The 19,632-nt window shown below is 39.3% G+C and overlaps 1 protein-coding gene across 30 annotated transcripts in view; it reads right to left on the bottom strand.

Moving 5' to 3' along the window:
- Nucleotides 1–19,632, bottom strand: part of SOX6 (SRY-box transcription factor 6) — a 665,852-nt gene that overhangs the window by 8,760 nt on the left and 637,460 nt on the right. For 26 of the 30 annotated variants that reach the window (XM_077866355.1, XM_077866354.1, XM_077866356.1 and 23 more), the window contains 2 exons: nt 12,344–12,577; nt 9,027–9,243 (listed from right to left, as the gene is read on the bottom strand). In XM_077866355.1, the coding sequence (XP_077722481.1) occupies nt 9,027–9,243; nt 12,344–12,577 (451 nt within the window). The remainder of the gene's footprint in view (nt 1–9,026; nt 9,244–12,343; nt 12,578–19,632) is intronic. The other 4 variants (XM_077866347.1, XM_077866352.1, XM_077866375.1 and 1 more) reach the window with 1 other exon arrangement.

Genomic DNA, 19,632 nt, shown 5'->3' with positions numbered 1-19,632 from the left:
CCCTGGGTGGCGCAGCGGTTTGGCGCCTGCCTTTGGCCCAGGGCGCGATCCTGGAGACCCGGGATCGAATCCCACATCGGGCTCCCGGTGCATAGAGCCTGCTTCTCCCTCTGCCTGTGTCTCTGCCTCTCTCTCTCTTTGTGTGACTATCATAAATAAATTTAAAAAAAAAATGAGTGTAGAGTAAAAGCTTTTATTGCAATATTAACCCATTTTACAGATTTCCCAATTTGGTGAGCTAATCTATAACATAAACTCTACACACCATACACAATAGCAAGTGGTACACTTTCTTTTCATGAAGGACATTCTCTTTTCAGAAAGAATAGATGGTCAGTTTTGTGGTATTTTTAAAACAAGATATCTATATTTATCGCTCTATCAAGTAAATCTGAATTGAGCTCCTATTATGTGCTGGTGACAATGCTTAGATGCTTTCACATTATCTTCCTCAATCCTCACAATAAGCCTAAGAATTGAATATTATTTCCCCTCTTTTATCGATGAAGTTACCAACTAAGTTTCAGAGAGTTTAAATTGGTGGTCCAAAGCCATACGAGTACCACAGCCGGGAGCTGAACCCTTTCTCAATGTCAAAAATTCTCTACTGGATATCAAGATCAGAGAGAGAAAGGCAAGCTCACATGATCAGAAAAATACTTGACAATATGAATCAGAATCAAACTTCCAAACTGGGATCCACATATTTAAAAATACTTGGACATTAAGTTGGTAATGGAACATTAAAAACAACCAACCAATAAAACATCTGTACAACTTCCTTTCTAGACGGAGCACATGATATTCAAAAGCCTACCGCCGGTGGTGGAGGGAGGGACACCAGACTGTGTCACCCGCTGACCCCCTATCTACTTTCTGCTCGGTCACTGCCTCTTATTCCTTAAAGATGTTACAGCTCCGGGCTTACCGTCGATCTCGCTCCAACATTTTTCCTGCCACAATTCTTGATGACTCACTATCCACAAAGGTGATAATTTCAACACCTCGCTATGTCCATTCCTTGACCTCCTCTCTGCGGTGATGATCTGGCCCCGCCCGGTATCAGCAGACCTTGTCATTTCCAGCTGTAACCACACCCTCATCTCCATTTTAAACATCCCCGCTCTCTGACCACCACATCTTATCTTTCCAAGTTTTCTTCCTCTAAAACCCCAGTCCAACAATTCTCCCACCCATCTATACTTCCTTGATCTTTCAACCAATTTTCACTATCCCTCTCCCTCCCCCTTGTGTCCTGACTTAACCTCTTTGACCAGTATGAATTCTGTGGTTAGTGACAAGATTCGCAGATTCTGTGGTTAGTCACTGTCTCCCCTCTCTTACATGGCAAAACTCTAACTCTCTGCCTACTTGTGATCACTCCCACGCAGCTGAACTTGGCTGCAGAAAACACGCTACCATGCATACCAGTCTCCGAATTTTTGAGCAGAATTTCAAACTGGCCTCTGGTGCTGTTGTACTTTCTCCTAGGCCACTCCTTCTTCTACTTTCCTAGATGATTATTTCCTACTTTCTCAACTCTCCTCAGATGTCCAACGTCTCCCACATCCTCACTCTCAGTTGATAACCTGGCTTTCCGTTTCATGGAGCAATTAGAAGAGATTTTTCACAAGCCCCCGCCATCACATTTATCCATCTACCTTTGTCTGTTCTCCTAATTCTCTGTCTGCCTTCCTAGATTTTGAATGAATTCATAATCCAATGTAAGGTGAACTCTTTCACTTATGCACTGAATCTATCTGTTCTCACTTAGGAAGGATCTCCTCCAGTAACTGTCTCTTTCATCTGCATGATCAATTCTCCCTCTTTCCTGGCTCATTCCCATTAGCTCATAAACATGCCACAATCTTTCCCACTTTAAAAAACAACAAAAACTCTCTCCTGACTCACAGCGCCCTCAGCTACTGCTCTATTTCCCTATCTCCTTTAAAGCAAAGCTTTGAAAAACTCTGTATATTCACTCCCTTCAGTTCTTCTACTACATTCTTCAATCTGCTTCAATCACTCTCAGCACTGAAATCCAGCTTGTAAAAGTCACACTACCAATGATCTCCATGTTGTTAAATTCAAAAGTCAGTTCTTGGTCCTCATCTTACTGGACCTATGCCATGAGCAGCATTTGATATACTTGGCCACTTCTCCCCTTGCTGAACCGCTTTCTCCACTGGTCTTCTGGTCTTCTTCCTATCTCATTACTGCTCCTTCGAGGTCCCTGGATGTACCCTGCCCTCCTATAAACCTGGTATCTAAACTCTAAAGTACCTAATCAGTCCTTGTACCTCGTCTCTTCTCTATCTAAATTCATTCTCTTGGTGATCTTGTCCATTTTCCATAGCTTTGAATATTATCTAGCTGCTGACAACTCTCAAATCTGTATGTCCAGTAAGCACTACATTTCTAACTTCTAGAGTCATATAAGTATATAACTTCTTATTTGATTTGGATGTCAAAATATTGTCTCAACCATAGAGGTCTGAAACTAAACTCCGGATCACCTCCATAAACCTGCTCCTCTCATGACCCTTCTGATCCTGGTTAATGATTACTCCATCTTTCTGGCTGCTCCGGCTAATCTTTGGTAACTGTGTGTCTCTCACACCCTGTATCCAGTCCATCAGCAACTCCTAGTGGTCCGCTATCAGGAATACATCCAGAATCCCTCCACTTCTTGCTACCTCCACCGCTACCAATCTATCCAGGCCACCGTCAACTCTAATCTGGTTTATTTTAAGAACCCGTCTCCTTATTTCAGCCGCACCCCCTTCAGACAATACTCAACACAGTAGATAGAGTGATCTTTTTAAAATCTAAGTGTGGTCACAGTACTCTTCTGCTTATGACCTTTCAATGTCTTTCCATCTCACTCAGGGTCAGATTCAAAGTCTTCAATGGCCAAAGGTCCTTTCACAGTTTGACTCCCTACTACCTTCTGACATCTCTTACTCTTCCCATCTACTCATTCTGCTCCTGCCACTCTGGCCTTGTTAACTCTTAAACATGCCAATCGCAACCTTCCCTCCAGACCTCTGCAGTTGCTGTTCTCCCTGCCTGACTCTTCTCCCAGAGACACACATGGCTTGCTCCCTCACTCTGCAGGCCTTTGGCTCAAGTATGAGCTGCTCAGTGAGGTTTTCTGTAGCCACTCTTTTTAAAATTGTGCTCAATCCTCCATACACTTTCCCTACTTTACCTCATTCTAAGGCACTTATTACTATTTGATATTTCTTTATTCATTTATTGATTGGTTGTCTGACTTCCCCTCCTGGAATGTAAGCTTCATGAGGACATGAATTTTCACTGATACAGCTCTAAAACTTAGACAATGCCTGGAACACAGGTGGCACATTCCATATTGCATACAATGAATGAATGAATGAATGAATGAATGAATGAACAAACTAGTGAATGAGGGGGAAACAAATGAAAAAGCTGGGTACACTATTTTAGAGAAGAAAAGATGTAAATGGGACTAGACATATGTGAGGGAAGATAGTGGAGAAGGAATATGAATATAACCATCTTTAAATGCTTGAATGGTTTTCTTTATAAAGAAGAGACTTGCGCTAGAAAAGGGACCAAAAAGAGTATTAGAACTAAGCTACCAAGTAGCAGAAAGGTAGATCATTGCTCAGTTCAGAGAAAAGAACTTTCTAGCATTAGGACATGTTCCACAAAGAAACTAGCTCCCTTGGGAAGCGGTGAGGTCTCTAGCCGTAAAATAGTTCAAGCAGAACTCAGAGAGGGCTCCTACAATGGCTGGCTACTTGAAGTATATGACTTCTGAGGCCACTTCTAAGTTACCACTGATTCTATGGGTACAAAATCATAAGCTAACTATCATGCTGGTCTTGCTTTCTCATTGTTGTTACCAGCATAATAAAAGACTAAAAAATCAAGTGAGCATGGCTAATTATAGTTGCTGAATCTTGGCTTTCAAGGGTTTCCAAAATATTGCTCCACCCTACACACCCTACCTCTCTTACTTTTACTGCCAGGAATAATCCCTAGGCTAGCCTCCTTTTTTAAAAACTATTGAACATTTCTGAATTTCCCTCCTTGTGTTCATGCCCTTCTTCATGCTAAAATAGGAGTCTTGGCCTCCACTTTCCACCGCCCTACCCAAACCTCAAGTCCCCCTCCTCTAGAATGACCTATGATTAGTGTACCTAATGCATAGCAATCTCTCCTCTTCTGAGCTTTACTTGTTCTTGTTTATAAAATCAAAGTTAGTACTTCACTATACATTATGTGCAGCACATGCAATGTATTCTCTCTGTGTTTATATGTATGTATAACAAACCATTATTTGCTAATATGTTTTGTATGCATCTAGTTTCTCTGACTATAACACTCTCTGAAAGCTCATTGTGTACAGAATTAATGCCTCATGTCCTATATTAATTTAGTACAGTGCTGGGCACATCACTGGTTTCAAATAAGCCCTTACCAATTGACGGACCAATCAATTAACAAAATGGAAAATCCAGCCAGCAGGCTCAAGCTTTGTCTATCGGAAATTACTTTCCTAAAAAGCATTTTTCCTTCCTTTACAGATCAATTGCAAAGTCAAAATTCAAACACTGCAGATTTCACAAACAGGAATAGCTGGCAAGTATTGGGCCTTACAAATAATGAATGTGCACATCAAAACAAAAGTTGTAGATGTTTGTTAAAAGTATCACATGCAGCTGATATGAGCAGAGATAGCTAAGAACCCCTTCTCTCAGTAAGGGTAGAGCTGCCTCTGATAGAGCTCAGCATTGTTGCACGGTTTCTGAATCACAAGAATATTTCTGGAGTATAGTCTAGCTTCACCAATTGCAAAAACTCCGCATTAATTTGGCAACTCTCCCTTGTTTGTTGATCTTTCAGACTTTTACAGCATCTATAAATGAAGACAATGAAGTCTGTTTCATTATGAGATAAGCCTACACATCATACATCTCTGTAGTTGATATTGCAGTAAGAAACAGAAATAATGGCAGTCTTTTTATATTGCCTGTTAGAGACCCTTAATCCAGCTTTCCCTACAGGAGGACAATACTGAAAATAGTATGGCTAGTTTATACTAATCAATGATATTTATATATGTCCCATAGGTTTGATTCAACCCCTTTCAGACTAGGATCAAAATGGCAAATGTTCAAATTACTTCTAGCATAATGCACTAGAATATAATTCTTTAGAATACGAAATATATATTTGGCATGCAGCCAAATTATTTTTCTAGAATAATAATATTACTCTGATTCAGGGCTTCCTATGGGCCAGATGTTGGTCTAAGCACTTTAGATAGATCAAGCTATTCAATCTTTGGCAGGGCCCAATGGTGAGGGTATTATGGTCATTTCTCCATTCTATTTATGAGAAAATTGAAGTACTGAGAGTTGAAATAAGTTTCCCAAGGGCAAGTGGAGACTTTAGAGAAATAAATATTGGTGTGTATTAGTTCCCAGAGCTAGGAATAAGCAGATCTAGTATTTGAGCCAGAACAGTCTGGCTCCAGAGTTGGTGCCCATAACCATTATGCTACACAGTCTCTAAAGAGTTTGTAGGCTCTAAGTGAGAGACCTGTGTAAGGCTGAAAAGGTCACATATTTCACATTCACATAAGCCTGGTTTAAATCTCAGCTCTGCAATTTACTAGCTGTGTGGCCTTGGACAAATTATTTACCATCTCTGAACATTGTGTTTTTTGACCCCATAGTGAGGATGATACTGCTTATCTTGTAAATTTGTTGTCTTTGCAATATTCTGTACAAATCACTCATCACAGTATATAGCATATAGTAAGTATTCAATAACTTATCATTATTAATATTCAAAAAGTAGCCCAAAACTTGATATTTTATAGTACCTACATAATTCTCTATGAGTTCACAGATAAATTATTGAATAAACTTCAAACGAATGAAAGTACATTTGGCTAGAATTCTTTGGGAAAAGACAATGTTGTAGCTCCATGTACCCTAATGAATATCACTTCAACATGAATAGTACTCATCAAAGTTATTAAAAGCTCTAGCACTTAACCTGTCAATCAAGGGGGTTAAATCTAAGGTCAGAGCTAAACTTACTCTGTTTCATATTATTGATAAATTTATTTCATAATAGCTGAGTGAAAAAAATCCAACTCACTGAACTTTTAGTTGTATCGGCAGTAAAATGCATGACAATGTTGAGCAATATATGTAATTTTATTGGCTCGAAAGTTATGCATGTCTTTTCAAAACCAGCTATAAAAATTGATCTCACCCCCATTCCCTCAAGAAGTCAATAGCAATCTTTGAATTTCTTGTTTCTTTTCCCTCTTGTAATAACCTCACATCTAATGAAGATGAATTTCCAAAGATGAACCCCAGGGAGTTAATAATCTATCAAATACAACCACTTAAAAGAGAATACGAATCCTTAAGTAGAAATAATACCTGGCTTTATGTTGCAAATATTACCAAAGCTGGGCACAGGAAATATTCAGCTTTGAAAATTAAAGAATAAGACTTTATGGTCATTGCCTGCACATCTGTAGCCCCATTCCACAGTCTAAAATGATTCTTCCATAACGGACCCTCTACATTCCCAGGAACAGGATCCTTAGTCTCTAAATTCCAAAGTTCCTTTAATGCCATCATCATACACAACAACCAAAGGTTCTAGGAGCTGTTTTTCAAATAGCACAGCCATACTCACAACTGTGCCAGAATAGGGCGATGAGGCATATTTTGAGGCAATTTGTGGTAAGGACAACTGCTCAGTCGTTAGGCATGATGGTGGCAGAGACTCGGATTTAAACCTTCCCTCTTTCTCACCTTTTGGCAGCCGTAGGATCTTGATTTCTTTAACTTAGTTAGAGGATTTTGTGATTTATATATCTAAAATGTCTAGTATACAGTGGGCTGTATACTAGACCCTCAATAAATGGTAGATGGTGTTGTTTGAATTTTTTAAAAATTTTACATGTATTGTTGTGTGATGAGGCAAGTTTGATCCAGAGCTACTTTGATGTACCCTTTGGTAAAGGAAATAAATTAAGTAGAATTACTGCATCTTATCCTTTCAAATAAGTATCAGGGATCTAAAAATGGTACCCCTGACACCTTCCAGACTATAGCAGAAGAGACCCATTGTGTATCGTTACATACACAGAGATATGACATGAAAAAGAGAGTGGGAATCACAAAGGATCTCAAACTTAAACTTTGATTCTCTGCTCAAAAGAGATTATATACAGTCTCATAGAGAGGATTAAAAAAAGACATTTATCATACAGTTAAAATAAATGAGTATTTTGTTTCATGCGACTATACTTCCCAATGCGCACTATGAATCCGTATTTTTCACAAATCATCGAAATCACCAGTAAATAGTCTACTTATTCTTCTGGTGTTAAAAGCATTGTTTTTAAAAATGCAAACATTTAGAATACAGAAGAATTTGATAAACCTGTCTTGGCATGGCTTCATCTGTTAATAGATTGGGATTCTCAAATAACAAAGTGGCTTAAGCCTCCCTTGACCTCGAAAAAGTTCTTCTACAGTGTAAAGAAACTCACTGATTATCTGCTGACACAAAATATAGTTTTATTAGTATAGTAAATCCACATTTAATGGTAACAGTAATGATAAGAAACTCACCTTTATTGATAATATACTAAGCACGATAGAAGTACTTTCAAAAGCAGCGCCTCACTGAATCAACAATTGTACAAGACAGGTAGGAATATTTACTTCATTTCGCATGTGAGGAAACAGAGGCTCAGAGAAGTTCAATAACTTGCCCAGCTCGGTGGCACCGTGCTTGAACCTCTGCAGTCACACTCCGGAGAGCATGCCCCTCTCCAGAACACCCGAGTGTAAGGCACAGATTCACAACCCAGACTGCTTTCAATGGCCTTTTTTTTCTTTTTGGTATTCTATTTACTATCCCAAATTAATTTTGTGCTTTCTAAACACATGCTTCTGAAGCTATCTATTCCATGGTGTTATTTTTTTTTAGTGTCCTTAAAAATAAACAGTTCTTTACTTTTCCTTTAAGGCACATCTTTTTGTCACCTGTAGGGGAAGCTGCCCCGTTTCCCTGCCATAGAATAGCACAGTTCCTCCACGCTCCCCCTAGTTAACAGTGAATCCAGCTGCCTTTTTACTCACTCTACTTTTCTCTTTTAAGCCCTACCCCAAGCATCTTCCCATTCTGATGGCAGCTGCCTCAGGCCAGTGCCTCCAGAAGGGTCCTCTGGTTTGTCATCCTCTAGGCCTGCTTCTAGGCCTGGGCATGCTGGAACCTACAGGCATCTGCATCCCCACTTATCCCAACTACTGTGGTTATAAGGGGCCTCTTTTCAATGCAGACAGCCAGTCAGCCAAGTCGAAATTTATACCAGAAATCTATTACCTAATTTTTAAACAAAATGACATGAAATCAGACTTGAAGATATCAAAAACATGTCTAGTTTCTGATTTAAGCAAGAAAATCCACATTGTTATTGCTTCCACCACAGAATAATTTACTGCAACAGGAGTTCTGGATCTTGCGCCAAAAATGAGGTCCTCTAACCAATGTCAAGGCCAATTATCTTGTGGTAGATCCCACAACAAAAGCAGACTATTGTGATTAGAATCAGAAGCACCACCCAGGGAAGCTGGAAAGCTTCTGGGGATTTCTTAAGTTAGTTTTTATTCTTTCTCCCTGTATGTCTGCTTAAATAAACTACCAGCAACTTGGTGTGTGGGCACCGAACATCTTAGATTAGTTTGGGAGACAAGGAGAGGGGAGACCAGGTTTGTTTTGAGCTATCCAGCAGGAGCCAGGCTGCAAGACTCTGTGTGTGTGTGTGTGTGTGTGTGTGTGTAATACTGCAAAGATCACTGCAACTGAGCCCCTGGGTAGATCTTGACCTCCTCCTCCCTTCCCTAATATCCTTCCCAAATCCACTGCCAGTAGCCATCCTGCAGTTTTCTACTGGGGAGGGAAAGCCCAGGTGGCTACGTTCGTTCGGGAACACTCACCCCACAGTAAAGAACTGCCTCATCTCCTGCCTCCGAGACCTCATCAGTTGCTTATACTCCCCGATCCGGAGCTTTTTGCCATCAACAATGCAGGTGCGTTTCGGTCGAGGTTTGTATTTATAGTTCGGGTACTTCTCTAAGTGGATCTTGCTTAGCCGGGCCTGTTCTTCGTAATAGGGTTGCTTCTCTTGGTTGGACATGGATTTCCAGCGAGACCCTAAACATAAAAATAGCCTTCAGTACCCAAGTGGTCAAGGTAACAATATCGATGGCTAATGTTGTATATACCTTCCCACTGCTTCACTCACCTGTGCTCTGGGTAGCTCCTATTCCCACATACCACTGAGCCTCCCAAGTAGTCTTTTAGAGACGTAAAGAGCAAAGAATAATTTTGCATGTGATACATTTATTATGTTATTTTGTTTGATAACGCTGGTGCTACACAAAAAGTATATTGTTTTAAAACACCTCTCTGCTGCTTAAAGATCACCTTGCGAATCCACTGTCCCTCCCCCATCTAACTGTCGATTACTCTCAAAGGGTGAAAAACCCAAACTTCCAAAGCATGCTCTCAAGCCTGACAGGATCCTCAGAAAAGGCTCTCCTGGTTGTAGAGATTCAAGCATCTCCCACACTTGTCCAAGCACCTTTAGGGAAGCTGCCCTGTGATACGGTGTTAGCAGATGTTGTTATATCCTTCCGTATTTAAAAGCCCACTGCACACACTGTCTCCCCTGGCCTGGGGTAATTAAAAAGCCTAAACTCTACCTAAGAAGTTATTGCTTTCGAACCGGAAGGTACAGTTGGAATTATATATACCATTTTCAAGGACTATAAACGTTCATTCATAGCTTTACCAATGACAGCACAAAAATTTTTAATGTGGTTTATAGAGGAAGAAGGAAAAGTATTCACTTCTCTAATATTGTTTATAAAGAATTATCTAAACACTTGACGAAGAAGGGATGTGTTTTTTTACATGTATCAAATTGCATTTTTGTGTCTCGCTGGTGAATAAAGCGGTAACAGCTGTGCTGACTGGATGTTAGCTATTCTTCAGTGGAGATTTTTCATACATAAACAAATGGAAAGTTGTACAAATATTCTCTGTAGCCAGCAATATCCTGGTCTGCTTTAATAGCACATCCATCCCTGTTCTTTCCTGATTGTTGTGCAAAAGTTGTGTAGAAAGTCTATGCAGATTGGCTTCTCCGTGTTCTGCTGACTCCCAGTAGCATAAAGCCTCAGTCAACAGAGGTTCTCGCTACTCTTGAAATGCTTGTGCTTTAAAGTTTATATTTTAATGAATACACTTACTATATTCTTAATAGGTTTTTTTCACAGAATGTACACTAATAATATAGATTTCCCACAGTGCCAAAATGGAAACAGAGAGGTTCTGTGCCCATCTGAGTGCTTAAAATGCTGCTACTAAAATGTCAAAAAAGAAAAGAAAAGAAAAGAAAAGGAGATAGAAAAAAGAAAGAAACAAAAAAAAAGAGAGAAAAAGAAAGAAAAGGAAAGGAAAAAAGAAAATTTCAAAGTTAGGTATCAATTTCAAGGACAGAGAAACACTGATTTTCTTTTAAATGTCTGTTAATTGGAAAAAAAAATTAATGTATCCATGAGGAGCATTTTGGCTTAAAAGATACTTAAGTCCAAAAAGAATAATACTATCCCCATGCATATCTCAGAAACTCTAAAAAGAATACCCTGCTTGGCTGTAATAACATTTAGTACCCATCTTGAAATTCAAAAATCAAAAGGGAAAAACATCTTTTTTTTAACATTTTGCCACGATTAGATCTTAGGCATGTTGTAAATTTTCTTAGAGGTTACTGCCTCACCATGCCTCAGAACCAAGTTAAATTATTTATACAGTGACAAAACATGTGTATTTGTGTATGTCCAGATCACCGATATTTACTAAGGTTAAATATTTATTGCTTTTGAACAAAACATTTAAAAAATGAAAACCACAGTTTAAGTCTCTAATGTTTTTCAGCTTCTTAAACGGCTCCTTTAGAGATTTTGTCACATTGTGACAGCTTAAATAGAACAGTGCCTTCTGTGTTTTTTCTTTTTAAAGAGGAAACATGTTGACTGTAATGCCGCATGTTGAATAAAATATGTTCAATATGTTGAACGCAGTAATTCCAAACTGTATAATCTGCACTAGGCAAGCTTTACACTAACAGAACGAGGTTTTGAGTTTAATCCTGTGAAGCAGGAGAATCACCCTGGCAGTTTACCGCATGAGGGGCCTCGCCGCCTGGGCTCTGCGTGCTCGACTCTCTGCTACGAAATTCAAACTAGTCCTATCTTATTAAAGTAAATGCACTTTCATTTGACAAGTTTTAAAGTCATCATTCGAGGCACTGTTCGACACTCCGTGAATTTCACACTGTTTGGGGGCTCACCCTAATTTCCCGTGAGTTCTTTGGGTGGGAGGCTATGAACCCAAGAATACTAAAGCAGAGACTCTAGGCTCTGGGTAGGATTCGGAGGCTTGAAGAAGGCTGAATAGGAAAAGGAAATACAGCTTGTCTCCAGGATCCCTGTTTAGCATGGTCTCTCAGAGTTGCCAAATTCAGTTTAACACACCATAAATAATTTTGTCTCTAAAATAAGTTGCAGGGGGACGCCTGGGTGGCTTGGGGGTTGAGCACCTGCCTTAGGCCAAGGGCATGATCCTGGAGTCCTGGAATTGAGTCCTGCATCAGGCCCCCTGCATGGAGCCTGCTTCTCCCTCTGCCTGTCTCTGCCTGTGTGTGTGTGTGTGTGTGTGTGTGTGTGTGTGTATGAATAAATAAATAAAATCTTTAAACATAAATAAAATAAAATAAAATAAAATAAAATAAAATAAAATAAAATAAAATGAAAGAAGTTGTAGGGTCTGCCTGGGTGGCTCAGCTGGTTAAGTATCTGCCTTGGGCTCAGGTCAGGATCCCAGGGTCCCAGGATGGAGCCCCGTATGGGAGGTGGGGAGTCTGCTTCTTCCTCTGCCCTTCACCCTACTCGTGCCTCTCTCTTTCTCTCTCTCTCTCAAACACATAAACAAAATCTTTAATAAAATAAAGAAGTGTTAGTCCCTCCCTGGCACTTGGTGGCTGTTTAACCGCTAACCCTAAACACCAGGCTGCGGGGTGGGGGGACATAGGAGATGACCACGATGTCTCCCGAGGCAGCTTGCTGAGCTCCACCTGAGCTCTGCAAACCCCAGTCTCCCTTGGGTGTCAGAGTAGCCCCGGGGCCCCTGTGGTCCACTCTCCGGGCGCTCGCTGGGGGTGAGGGGTGGCGTTCGAGACTGCACTCACCTAAGATTTTGCTAATGTTGGAGTTATGCATGTCGGGGAAGGCCTGAAGGATTTTCCTCCTCTCATCCTTCGCCCAGACCATGAAAGCATTCATTGGTCGCTTGATGTGAGGCTCGCTGCTGGCCCGGCTGCGGGCGTCCCTGTAGACTCGTGCTTCAGCCACAGTGGCACCTCCTGTTGGCCAACAATAATACTGCTGTAGTTTAGCTGCAGAGCCATTCATGGCTTTACCTCCTGTAATGTCAGGGCAGGAAGAACAAGACGGGTGCAAAGCATTATTATCTGGGTAAGGTAACACAGCTTGCCGCCTGGTTCAGCTGTTTTCCCTAGGCCCTTCTCGTCTGTTCAAGTGACCTCTTGGAAGAAGATGGTTTCAGATGACAAGTCTAAAGGCCCTGCTGACGGAGGCCTCCAAGACACACGGGGCCAAATTCACCTTGGATGTTTTTATACACCTGGTGCATTTTCACTACCGCCGGCTGCAGGTGGAGATTCGGCAATGCCTGGCATTATTATTTTTTTTTTTGCCTGGCATTATTTTACGCTAACCTCTCCTGTTGCGATTCTTCCCTTCAAAAGCAGGCTCTCACCTATCATTTTAGCCTCTTTTGTCCCAAACTGAAGCACTTCAAACTGCCTCTTTACCTCAAATAGAATTCTCTTTCACAATGTTACGCCTTGTCCAGTGGTCCTCTCACTGCCTGGAAGCCCCATCTCCTACTTCTTCACTAAATCCCACTAAGCCCCACTCAGCTTTCAAGGCCTACCCAAACGTGGTATGTTTCACAGATTAATGAATTCAATAAAAATATTAATTGAGGAATGAATGACAATGAGTTAGGCATTATGCCAGGGGTTAGGGCACAACAGACCCTGCTTGTAAGGAGCGCCCAGATCAGAAGGGATACAGACCCCAGGCAATTATCACAAGAGTGTATGATAAGTGCTGTAATACAGAAGTATACAGGGCACCAGGATGGCATCAGACAAGACAGTCAGCTAATGCCTCTTAGGAGAGGCGATGTCTAAACTTTGTCGTGGATGATGAATAAAGATTAGCCCGTGAATAGGGGAGGGCTGTAAGGACAGATGGGAAGGGTAATTCAGGCCATAGGAACAGCATTTGCTATGATGCTCCCCAGGCTGCATTAGTTCCCCTTTCTTTTATGCTACATGCTCCAAAGTAATTACTTGTTTATGTGACTATCTCTCACTAATCTTTCCAGTCCATCCCCAGGAATATGAAACTCCTAAAGTTGGTGTTTATGTTGTACTCATTCTTGTATCCCCAGGATTTCCCACATAATAGATATTCAATAAATATTTATTAAGTAAAAGATTGGTTTTCAACTTATATGCAAAACTACTAGACTAAAAGGCATTTATTTCAAGGGTCCTGATACATTTTTCTGCTGTTTTAGGGTAGTTCGTAAACATTCCCCAATGAAAGTATATCCAAGTCTCTGATATTTTATCATTTCCAAAGAGGTGACTCTAACCAGTAACATACTAGATTAAAAGCTCTTTGAGAATATGGCAAGAACTGGTTCTTGTTCACTGCTGTATCCCTAGGTTCTAGTAAAGCACTAGGCATATAGAGTTTTAATTAGTAAACTATGTTAAATTAATGAATGATTAGATAAATGAGTGAATAAATGAATGAACATAGGTCTTGCTTGTTTTCATGAATCCTACCAACGTGACACAAAGATGTATGCTTTGCAATGTGGCATCAACTAAATACCCCTCTATAGATGGAAAAACTTCTATAGCTAAATGTAAAGTGGTTGGACTGATGGCCTCAGCCAGGGTTTCTGCTGCATAAACAGGAAAGCCTACTCCCAAAAGTTTAGAAGCAAAATATACATTAAAACCAACATTTCCACTTTCTGGAAAAAGTAAAGCCTTTCAGCTCAGTGGAGTGATTATACAGGAACAACATGGCCCAATCAATCTCTGGCCCTTCCACTCTATTTCTAGATACCTTGATTAAGTAGAAATTTGTTTGTGTCAGAGCTTGTAATAAATTAGAACATTAAAGTGCACTATTATTTGACAAATATGATCATCATTTATAGCAAACAAAAGATAGGATAAAAGGGCCCAACTGACTAATATTATCAATTCTTTTCTATACATGAAAGAGGGCAGAAGGGCCACTATTTGAAGACCATGCAAAAATAATATATTTCATAAACAGCCCTTCTTTTAGGCCTACTAGACAGAATGATCCCTTACATGAAAAGTCTCAGATCCCAAGATGCATAACTAATCTGCTACCTTTTTGCCACCATACCCACAGTACATTAATTTCATTTAAAATGCACTGACCATACAGGATAAATTGATTTCACTTTATATGGGTTTGACAGCCATGTTTATTGTGCAGTGAAATGTAGTGTAGCTTCCAGCTGACAATATCCATCAACACAGGGCAATATGCTGACTGCTGGGCCAGATGAAGGCATACATTACTCTGGAAGTGAAACACTCATTCAGATACGACAGTGTCTTCTCCTGAGGATCACCATGGTAATTTATGATGCCCTCAGTGCCATTACTTTACAACTGACATGGATTCAGCAATTTATATACTTGCATGCATACACATAAAAGGAGACAGGCTGGTGGAGAATGTCAGATGCAAAAACATTTCAATATTATTCTAAGTTAACTACTATGCCACAGGTGATTAACATTTGAGATCCGCTTTTACTGTCATAGCTTTCTCTCCACCTCTAGCAAAACCAAATGGTCAGCTTCCATTTACTTATTCATTGAAAAGATGTATTTTATTGTGAATGGGAAATTTTACTATCCAACAGACTGACAGAAATCATGGTGGATTTTCAGACCCTGGTCTTAAGTAGGTGTTCTACTCCATACCAACTGATTCTCCCAGATATGTCTTACACATGCCCCATCTCTCTCACTCTCTCTCTCTCTCATTCCATACTTCAATCTTAACATATCCTTCTCACTCTCTTCTACCTTATTAAATTCTACTCTTTTCGAAGGGACAGACTCGGGTCTCACCCCACCAACTACCCTACATTGACCTTGCCCCTTTCTCCCATACTGCATATTGTCTACGTGACACTGACAATGATTAATTACACATGAGATATCTAGGACTCACAACAAATGCTCCCATAAATTTGGAAATTCAAGCACAATACAAAGTATAAAAATGTGAATTAAGAAATGGAAGATAGAAACACTTCAAGGCATGTGTGCATCTCTTTTTTTTCTTGCCTCCTCTCCTCCCTTTTAAGGAAAGTCAAGTGAAAAATGAATGAGGACATCCTGACCTAACCTAGGAATATGATATCAATGAACCAAGATTTGAGAAGAGACTTATTCAGGGAGACCAACATTTGAAACTGCTTTTAAACCAGACTTGACATCTGATCAGAGTCAGAATTTTTAAAAAGTATTGAGGACACAAAACCAAAAGAATATTTAGAAAGTGTTCCTTAGCTTAGCTAAAGTTTGCTTCATGAAACAAAATGGTTAAGGAATTATTGTTGCATCAGAAGAAATACATGACTGGGTATGTGTGTATAAATTCAGAAATTTTAAAATGAAGATTGTATATTAGGTAAGCCTTTTAAACACATAAGGAAAATGTTATAGAATACTATAGAATTGTTTTCCAAAGGTGTGCTATTAGTCTGAATATTTGAAGCCTAAGATCCACTTTCTGTTACAATTAAAAGCTACATATCAAGTGTGATTTCATACTGCTTCCTTCATTTTTTAAAATAACACCAGGCTAAAAAATTTTAAAAAGCACTTCATTCTAAAATAGCCAATGCTCTTTGTCAGAATCCAGAATTGTCCTACAGAATGTCTCACAATTCTATGACATAGCCTCTTTTACTTTTAAGAACAGAGGAATCATTTGTGAGTTCAGTGTTCACAAACTAGCTCCTCATGGAAAGCAGTTCGAAGAAGCCTTGACCCAAAGCTCTGCACCTAGAAACTACTGCTTTCAGGCTGACCTAAGTATTTGTAATTACAAGCAATAGTCATCCTAAATGACACTTACTGAAAGGCCAGGAGGTCAACACTACTACACTAGGCACCACAGGAAAGCACTGTTCCACTGCACCCCAGGAATTCCTGCTCTCTTCAGCTTCCCCAGGGGGTTTGCTTTGATTAATTCATCCTTTGTCTTCTCATATGATAGTTTGGGTAAGGCAAACTTACAGTTAGACAAAGAAAGATAGTCTATGGGGAGAACATAGAAATTTCGAAGGCAAAGACTTCCTTAGAAATCTGTGATTTAAATGATTTAAAGAGAAGACAGAAAGTTGAGTTTTTCCAGGTGGGTTGGAAAGAAGGCTAGTGTAACCATCATAGACTATGGCAATGGTCCTGAACTAATCCTAGAGAGGCCCCCTTCCTGGGTAAATTCCAAGGGTTATGTGAGTGAATGAATAAGTGTTTGGGGTGTGTGTGTGTGTGTATACACACACTCTCCCTAAGGAAGAACTTTGGCTAATTCTATAATGTGCCTAGTACTCATTTATTTATGCATTAATTCAGCAAATACTTCTGACGAATTTCAGATAGACCCAATATTGTGATTGGGTATATAAAGAATGATAACACATGTGCCTTTTTAAAAAGGGATCTGGTCCAGTGAGGGAGACAGACACATAAATGGAAAATTACAGTGTAAGACCCACAAAGGTAATTTTAAAATGCTCTGAAAGCAGAGAAGAGAAGCTACTGATGTTGTTGGAATGAACAAGGATGAATATCAGGGAGGCTTCGGAGATGCAGTGGTGCTTGAGCAGCATCTTAAAAGAAGAGGAAAAATTTACTAGCAGTTATAGATTTGAAAGTATTCCAGGCTAGAGAATTAGTATGAATAAAGGCATAGAGTTATAATGAAAGATTAGTAGGGTTTTGGTGAATAAAAGAAGCTGACTATGGCTTGGGTTTATAGAAAAAAATAGGAGAATACTAAGGGAAGAAATTAGAAACATAAGTAGGGGGCAGATTGCTAACTACCTTGAATGCCAAGCCAAGAAGTCTTTAAAATTTTTAAGTAGGATAGTGACATGAACAAATATATTCAAGGAGACATCAAAATGGAAACTAAATGAGAAATTCTCTCTGAATACTCTCTATGATTACTAATGAACTGATAATAAATCTGTAATTTATAATCTGCAATGTAACAAGCTGTGCAAGCAACCAGTAAAATACGACCTAGAGATAACAAAAGAAAGAAAAACTGAGATGACTCACATAATAAAATTAGCAAACAAAAGCTTGAAAGTAACCATTATAAACATGTTCAAAACTTAAAAGATTATTGTAATGAATACATAGACAGGGTAGAGGGAACTCAGCAGGGAAATGAAACTAGAAAAGAAATGGAAATTCTAGAACTGAAAAGTATATTTGAGATGAAAATTCACTGATGAGGGGCACCTGGGTGGCTCAGTGGTTGAGCATCTGCCTTTGACTCAGGGCATGATCCTGGGGTCCTAGGATAGAGTCCTTCCTCAGGCTCACCATAGGAAGCCTGCTTCTCCCTCCACCTATGTCTCTGCCTCTCTCTCTGCGTCTCTCACAAATAAATATATAAAACCTTTAAAAGAAAAGAAAATTCACTGATTGGATATCACAGAAGTTTGGAGTGCAGATAAAGGGTCAGTGAACTTGAAAATACACCGAAATAAATTAATTATCCCATCTCAAAAATAGAGAATAAAAAAACTAAAATATCTCTCTCAAAAACAGAGAATAAAATAAACTAAACATAAACAGAGACTCAGCAATATGTAGAACAATATTAAGTCTCCTAAAATATATGTAATTGAAGTTCCAGAAAGAAAAGAGAGAATCATTACTGAAAAAATATTTAAAGAAGCATTGGTTGAAAATTATCTGAATTTGGTGAGCATCATCAACAGGTTCAAGACATTCATATAAATGCAGGCAGGGTAAAATCAAAGAAAAGCAAACCTAGACACTAGCCAAACTGCTGAAAACCAAAGACAAAGGGGAAATTCCAGAGAAACAGGATACATTACATACAAGGTGACAATAATACAAATGATCGCTGATTATTCATAAGAAACAATGAAGGCTAGAAGACTATAGAACATCTTTAGAATGCTGAAATTTTTTTTTAAACATTTTTTTTAATTTTTATTTATTTATGATAGTCACACAGAGAGAGAGGCAGAGACATAGGCAGAGGGAGAAGCAGGCTCCATGCACCAGAGCCCTATGTGGGATTTGATCCCGGGTCTCCAGGATCGCGCCCTGGGCCAAAGGCAGGCGCTAAACCGCTGCGCCACCCAGGGATCCCTAGAATGCTGAAATTAAGTCAATTCAGAGATTTACGTAGTGAGTATATGCTCCAAAAACAAATGTAAAATAGATTTTCAGATAAATAAAAGCTGACAAAATGTACTCCCTATAGACCCATACCACAAGACATACTCAAGAAAATTATTCAAGATGAGAAATAATATCTGACAGAAACTTAGATATACAAGAAGAAAGGAAGAGCATCAGCAATGATAAATATATGACTTCAAAAAAAAAAGCCCAACTTTGTTTTCTTCTCTGGATTTCCTAATAAACAGCTGATTTTTAATGTTTTTAAAAGACAAGGGGCTATTTAATATAAAATATAACACTGTACTGTGGGATTTATAACATGAAGAGGTAAAACGTGGGAGAACAATAGCACATAAGCACAAAGGATAAGGGTAGTAAATGGAATTAAATTGTTAAAGATTGCTTTATTTTGTGAAAAGTGGTATAATTTTAACTATGGGAAGACTCAATTAAGGATTTATAGTAAATCACTAGAAACAACAACTAAACAAAATACAAAAAGGTAGAGCTGAAAAAAAAAAGGTAGAGCTGAGATGCCAATAGAATAATTCAAATGGAAGACTAGGAAAGGACTCAAAAGGAGATAGTAAAAAGATCAGTGGTTGCTATGGGTCAGGGAAAGAGGGATGAATAGGCAGGACATAGAGAATTTTTAGGGCAGTGAAAATACTCTGTATGATGCCAGAATGATGGATATATGTTACTTTACATTTGTTCAAATCCATAGAATGTACAATACCCAGAGTAAACACTAAGGTAAACTATGGACTTTGGGTAATTATGATATGTCAGAGTAGGTTCATCCATTGAGTGGACCACTCTGATGGGGTGTGTTGATAATGGGAAAAGTTATGCATGTGTGGGGAAGGGAAATCCCTGTACCTTCCTCTCAATTTTACTGTGAATGGTACACTGCTATA

This window comes from Canis aureus, chromosome 23, assembly GCF_053574225.1.
Source record: "Canis aureus isolate CA01 chromosome 23, VMU_Caureus_v.1.0, whole genome shotgun sequence".
Classification (NCBI taxonomy): Eukaryota; Metazoa; Chordata; class Mammalia; order Carnivora; family Canidae; genus Canis; species Canis aureus.
Note: the sequence above shows the minus strand (reverse complement) of the source record. Positions and strands in the feature narration are given on the sequence as shown.